Here is a 6,888-nt window from a genome sequence, read left to right as displayed (position 1 = left end):
GCAGGGAAGGTGGGACTGGCTGCGGGCACATCTGGGCTGCCGCAGCCAGTGAGAGGGAAGGCTGCTCCTGGCCCTCGGGCTGTGGAGCACAGGAGTGTGCCTGGCTTGTAGCCAGCTGATTTTTTTTCCTGTAGGAGTGAAAGGGTGGGAAGAGCAGCGTTTCCTGGAGTACTTTCAATTGTCCAAATAGTTTTCCTTTCTCTTGCCCTCCTGCCCTGGGTGTTGTTTTCTGTTTCTGTACTTGGCTGACTTCCCTCCCTTTCTAGATCTTTTTTTTTTACTCTTTGTGGTGTTGCATCTCTCTTAAACCTTTTGAAGACAGTCTGTTGCTGCCAGGAAGAGCACTGGCTGTGGCCTGAGCGAGAGCGCCTTGTTTAGTGCATTTCCATGCCATCCTTGTTGCTGCGCTGTTAGCTTGTGCTAGAGAGGGCCCCTTAGGGCTCCGTTTGGTGCCAAATGAGGTAATTTCTGGTTTTGTAGAGGAACTGGGGCTGAGGTGAAGTCATTGCCCAAGAGCCTGGGGAGGGGGTTTTGAAAGAACCTGGAGGTCTCCAGCATCCCAGGTCATCCCTTGAACCACTCCCTGAGGTGTTGGCCCACCGGTGCTGGCTAGACGGCGGTCGGCCACAGTCCCCGGTGACAAACGCAGCTGATCTTTAGTTGCTCAGGAGGCAGTGCTTGGTAGCTGTGGCGCTGGGTACATGGGGGCAGGAAGAGACCTACCCGAGTTAGACAACTCTTTGAGAATCTTCCACGGCCGGCGAGCCCTGGGCGGGCTGCCAGCCCCCTGCAGTACTTGTTTCCCGAGCTGCTGCGGCTGCGGTCCGTGAGCTTCCTCCCACGGGCTGTGTGAACAAACCCAACGCGGAGTCATGTAAAGGGCATCTCAAAACCACAGCCTGCAGGAAATCTTGTGTGCCACGTGATCGGCCCTGGGATGGCAGCGGAGGCCTTGCTGCCAGAGCTGATGGGGCGTGCGCATCCCCTGCTTTAGCAAAGGTGGAAAATGTACGTTATCTCTGCATTACGGGGAGATTTTCAGAGACCTGCTTTTGCTGGAACTTGGTTATTAACATTAACCTACCCTCCAGCTACCATGGACAGTCAGTTTGCATTGACGGGCTGCAAACTCTGGACAGGAATAGCCGTGATGTGCCAGCTGCACGCCTACAAAACACACTTTTTAGGGACTGAAGATGGTCAGTGCGTGGAGAGACCAATCTCCGTGGAGACCTCTTCCTTATCGCCCCTCTCCTCCGCTGTAGAGTTTCCTGCATCAGCACCTTAAATAGCCTGATGCTGAGGTGAGCCTGAACAGGGAGTGGAGGAGCTCAGGCGAAGGGAGACAAGGAAAACCAGGAGATTCTCCCAGGGAAAAGGGGAAGGAAACAGTCAAACGCATTCAGTCTAAGGCCAGCTGCTCTGTGGAGCTTGGGGGGTACGGAGAGCTCCTCCCCATGAGGAAGAAGGTGGGATGTGCACAGAAGCATTAATGCCCCTGGTCGGGGCAGGCAGGTGGCTTGGGTGGCTCTGCGCTGGCTGCTGTCGCGGGCGGGCTTGGGGACATGCGGCACAGGCAGGGTCCTTCACGGCAGCCACCTCTGCTGACCGGTGGGGAGGACTCGGAGTTCAAACCATGCCGTTCTGTACAGACTTGTCAGGGCTGAGCTGGCTGCTCAAAAACAGAGGGTGCCCGGGGCTCTAGGAAGGCAGTTTTTGGCGTGTCGCAGAAAACGGTGTGTGCTCAGGCCTGTGCGTTCTGCTGGTGGTGTCTGTCTGCCCTCCTGGGGTGCCCTGCAGCTACGGGACTGAAGGACGGTTGGTGAGGACCGTGGGGCTCTTGTCACTCTGACGTTGGCTGAAACGGGGCCCCACGGGCTGAGGGGGCAGCGTGGGTTTTCTGGGCACATGTATGAGCGCTCTCTCTGGTTCCAGGGCGATGCATCTCTTCGTGGTGTGCCTCTTCGGTGTCTGGGGCCTGGCTGCCCCTGAGCAGTACGTGGTGGAAGACATCTGCACCGCAAAGCCACGCGACATCCCGGTGAATCCTGTCTGCATCTATCGCAACCCTGAGAAGAAGCCCCAGGAGGGAGAGGAGCCGGAGCCGTGGAAGGGCAAGCTCCCGGAGTCTACTAACCCCCGGGTCTGGGAGCTGTCGAAGGCCAACTCGCGCTTTGCTGTCATCTTCTACAAGTACCTGGCTGACTCCAAGGACAACGGGGAAAACATTTTCATGTCGCCCCTCAGCATTTCTACAGCCTTTGCCATGACCAAGCTCGGTGCTTGTGGGAGCACCCTCCAGCAGCTCATGGAGGTCAGTGGCATTTCCTCAGCCTTTTCCTGTCCCTGTCACTGGGGTCCGAAACGAGGGAAGGGCATGGGGACAGTTCGCTTCTCACAGACTGGGCGAGCATGTAGCTGAGCCTTTTCTTACACAAAAAAAGCAGGAAAAGCCATGGTGTCAAGTCCCACTGGGAGTTCTTTCACATACCTCCCTCTCCCTTGGAACAAAAATAAGCCACGTGGGACACCCTGCAGTCCACCTGGCTTCCAGGTCTCTGCTGTCCTGCACAGGGACGTCATTCACTTCCTGAGGGCATCCTTGTCGTGGGAGCAGTCTGAGCGCTCAGCCACGGACGAGCAGCTGCTGTCTGCTTGGGGGGGGCCGTACTGCAGCAGCACAGCGCGGGCCTGAGCTTCCCGCGGTAGCCTGGACGCACGGAGCCTCTCCCTCCAGCCTAAACTCCGAGGGGAGAGCTCTGGAAGCTGGACTCAGAGGTAATCCTGGGGTCTCGCTCTTCCATGGGACCCCTTAACTCTTTGCCTGTCCAAGCACCCTTCCTGCTGTCGGACCCACTGGCCTGACAGCTGTGAGGGCACTCGTGACGCTTGGTACTGCCTGTACCTCCCTTGAGGAGGGGAGGCCGCAGCCCAGCGGGGCCTTTCTCCCTGCAGCGAGGAGGTGTGACTGAAACGGCTCCGCTTGTCCCCACTGCCCTGTCCTTGCATATCCTGCCTGTAACGCTGGGGTCGCTGGCCATCATCCGCGTGGTCTGGGCAGGGCAGAGCAGTGAACCGCGCCTCCGAAATCTTCACTCGCGCCTTCCGCTCCGGGGAGCCCCTCCTGCTGGGCTTCCTTCTGCCACTGAGCCACCCAGGGGGCAGAGCCGTGCTCCTAATCCCCCCTTTTCCCTACGAAAGAGCCAGCAACACCCCCTTGCGTGTATGGAATGGTGCCAGGGATCCTGGATGTTCCTGTTGAACAGCCTGAAATAGGATTTTCCATGCCCTAAAGCCGTGAGGTTGGATAGTGGCAGACAAATGGTAACTGTCCTTCCAGCTGGCAGCTAGGAACTGATAAAAAATGAGACTCTGCTGCAGAAATCCACCCTCAGGGCGACTGCGGCAGTCCCGTTCCCTGCAAAAATAGGTAACGCGGCAGAATTACTCAGCAGGCCCCGAGAATCACTCCTGGGAAGGAGCGGCCTTTGGCATCGTGGCAGGAGGGGTTAGTGCAAACTTGGAGTCGGGCTGTGACCTGCACTGACCCGTTGAGCTGCTTCCGGGCCCCCTCGGCACCACCCTCGCCTTGAGGCTTTCGCTGGGGTGCGAGAGGTTTGTGAACACGGCGCGTAAACTACCTTAAAATCGGCGGCGCGGGGGAAAGCCTGGTGGCTCGCACCCCAAGCTAGAGCCCGCTCCCTAGCAGGGTCAGAGCGCACGGAGAAGAACCTCCCCAAAACCCTTCGCGTGTGTTCTGCGCTACGGCCCAGAGGGCTGGCCAGGCAGTGCCCTCCCTCCGGGCAGGCACACCGGGAACGCTGCATCCCCCCGGCAGCGGGGGCGACGGGGGCGCGTGGGGAACCGAGGCAGAGAAGGGCAGATCCAGGCAGGCTGCCCGCAGCTCTGGGGAAGGAACGTCAGGGAGCAGGAGCTGGAGCCTCCTCTTGGGTCAGAGACAGAAGCCGGGACTGGCCAAAGGCGGAGTATGGAGAGCGAGGGAGCCAGGATTAGGAAGAGGAGCAGTACCTCTGCGTGCTGAGCAGTGTGTAATCCTACATTTTGGACCCCAAAACAGGGTCTCGGGCTGGTGATGTGTTGCTTCTACGTAGGTTTGGGCTCCAGGTTTCTTGGCTCCGCGCCTGAGGCTGCCAAGCAGCAAGGGCTGCGTCGCCGCTTGCCGTGGGAGCACCGGAACCTGTTCATGGATTCCTGCTCGCTCTTTGGCTCCTCCAGGTCTTCCGATTTGACACCATTTCGGAGAAGACGTCTGATCAGATCCACTTCTTCTTTGCCAAGCTGAACTGCCGGCTTTACAAGAAAGCCAACAAATCCTCAGAGCTGGTGTCGGCCAACCGCCTCTTCGGGGAGAAATCTCTGGTCTTTAACGAGACCTACCAGAACATCAGTGAAATAGTTTATGGAGCGAAACTCTGGCCCTTGAACTTCAAAGTGAGTTTGAACCTGTGGTGGGTTGTTTTCCTGCAGAAGGGATACAAAGAGGCATTTCAAACCCTTGACTTAACCTTCTTTCTTTTTTGGTCTGTTCCTTCAGGAGAAACCAGAACTTTCTAGGGAGATCATTAATGAGTGGGTGGCTAATAAGACAGAGAAGCGTATTACAGAAGTGATCCCGGCGAGAGGTATTGATGATCTCACTGTCCTGGTCCTGGTCAACACCATCTATTTTAAGGTATGGCTAACAGGACTGGGGGAGCAGCCCGTTTTGCCGGGGGAAACATGATGCTCACATTTGTCCTCCCCATCTCCTCTTCAGGGGCACTGGAAATCGCAGTTCCCAGCCCCAAACACAAAGCTGGATTTATTTCATAAAACGAACGGCGAGACCTGCAAAGTCCCGATTATGTACCAAGAGTCCAAATTCCACCACGCCTCCATCCCCCAGGACAAAGTCCAGGTGCTGGAGCTGCCCTACAAAGGAGACGACATCACGATGGTGCTGGTCCTGCCTACCGCCGGCACGCCGCTGCTTGAGGTGGAGCGAGAGCTGACGTCGGAGAAGCTGCAGGGCTGGATCGACTCCATGACGGAGGTCTCTCTCTACGTCTACCTCCCTCGCTTCCGTGTCGAGGACAGCTTCAGTGTCAAGGAGAAGCTGAGAAAAATGGGGCTGGAAGATCTCTTCAGTCCGGAAAATGCCAGGCTCCCAGGTCAGACGCAGGGGCGGGACGGTGCAGGGTGGAGGCGCGGGGTGAGCATCCCTCTGCAGGCACCGGGGCACGGGAGGGGTCAGGTACTGCGGCAGCCGGCGGTGGGCTCTGCGGTCACATCCCTTGAGAGTCAAGCGCGCGACTGCAGCTGGCGAAGGACGGTTGTGGTTTAGGGCAGACGTGCCTTCTGCTTGACCGCAGGCCGCGAAGGATGGAAGTGTGTTCTCTCTTGAGCTGTTGCCTAAACCCGCAGTTTTAACTTTCTCCATTCGCTGTGCCAGGTATCGTTGCCGAGGGCCGTACAGACCTGTACGTATCTGAGGCTTTCCACAAAGCCTTCCTCGAGGTAAGCCTTGCTTTGGCCCAGGAGGCGGCGTCTCCCTCTTCGGTCCTAAAAACCTGTGGAACCCCCAATATCAGAAGGATATTGACCACTTGGAGCGAGTCCAGAGGAGGCCACGAAGATGATCAGAGGGCTGGAGCACCTCTCCTATGACGAAAGGCTGCGAGAACTGGGCTTGTTCAGCCTGGAGAAGAGGAGGCTCCGAGGAGACCTCATTGCAGCTTTCCAGTATCTGAAGGGGGCCTGCAAGGGTACTGGGAGAGGACTTTTTACAAGGGCCTGTAGTGATAGGACAAGGGGTAACGGGTACAAATTGAAATCAGGGAGGTTTAGATTAGACATCAGGAAGAAGTTCTTCACGGAGAGGGTGGTGAGGCACTGGCACAGGTTGCCCAGAGAAGCTGTGGATGCCCCATCCCTGGAAGTGTTCAAGGCCAGGCTGGATGAGGCTTTGAGCAACCTGGTCTAGTGGAAGGTGTCCCTGCCCATGCAGGGGGGTTGGAACTAGATGGTCTTTAAGGTCCCTTCCAACCCAAACCATTCTGTGATTCTGTGAAAAACGTGAAGCATAAAAAGACAAACACAGCTCTGAGCCCGTAGCGTTCGCTTCCTCGGCCGTTTGGGGCTCTGGGGGGAGGTGGGGGCTTGGCACCTGCCTCCCGTGGGGAAGGAGGCAACTATTTTAATCCCGTCTTCTCCTCTGGTCGTAGGTGAATGAAGAAGGCAGCGAGGCATCGGCTGCTACAGCTGTCACCGTCTCCGGCCGTTCCTTCCCCATGAACCGAGTAATCTTCAATGCCAACAGGCCCTTCCTGCTTTTCATCCGGGAAGCCGCCCTCAACACAGTCATCTTCATGGGCAGAATAGCTGATCCTTGCTCCTAACAGGGCCGTCGGGGCCTCGCTTCTGCCACTGGGAAAGGGCAGTGGGGGACTGCCACGAGGCCCGGGTTGCTCCGGGGGTGGCTGGTCCTACTGTTCGGTGCAAGCTGCAGGGAGGGACTGGATCCAGCCAGGCTGTTACCGCTCCTCCTCGCTGTGTCGGGCACGGAGGGCGCCTCACCTGCTCCGTCCTTCAGTCAGGGGGAAGCTGCATCTTTCTGGCACCAGTTTCTTGTGGCACCCAAACCAGAGTCCTGCGCTGCTGTTCTTCCACCCAACTCTCCTCCCTCCCAGGCCTCACGCTGTAACTCTGATCCCCTGGTACATTAAAAACCTCTAGATCTGTATGTCACGCGCTCATCTCTGGACAGTTTTCCCTGAGTCACTTCCCAGGCTTAATTAAACTCACCTTCCTCAACTGACGGGTCCTTCCCGCGCGCCCTGGTCCCAGCAGAACCAGCCCAGGCTGGAGCGGCCGTGGAACAGCAGCAGC

At 57.7% G+C, this 6,888-nt stretch overlaps 1 protein-coding gene across 1 annotated transcript; it reads left to right on the top strand.

Annotated features, from left to right (window-relative positions):
* The first annotated feature begins 1,939 nt into the window (after nt 1–1,939).
* SERPINC1 (serpin peptidase inhibitor, clade C (antithrombin), member 1) lies at nt 1,940–6,398 on the top strand. Its single transcript, XM_010161729.1, has 6 exons — nt 1,940–2,314; nt 4,237–4,452; nt 4,556–4,693; nt 4,778–5,171; nt 5,453–5,517; nt 6,225–6,398. Exons 1-6 carry the CDS (start codon nt 1,940–1,942, stop codon nt 6,396–6,398), a joined length of 1,362 nt encoding a protein of 453 aa, XP_010160031.1.
* The last annotated feature ends 490 nt before the right edge of the window (nt 6,399–6,888 follow it).

This window comes from Eurypyga helias, unplaced genomic scaffold (assembly GCF_000690775.1).
Source record: "Eurypyga helias isolate BGI_N326 unplaced genomic scaffold, ASM69077v1 scaffold33721, whole genome shotgun sequence".
Classification (NCBI taxonomy): domain Eukaryota; kingdom Metazoa; phylum Chordata; class Aves; order Eurypygiformes; family Eurypygidae; genus Eurypyga; species Eurypyga helias.
Note: the sequence above shows the minus strand (reverse complement) of the source record. Positions and strands in the feature narration are given on the sequence as shown.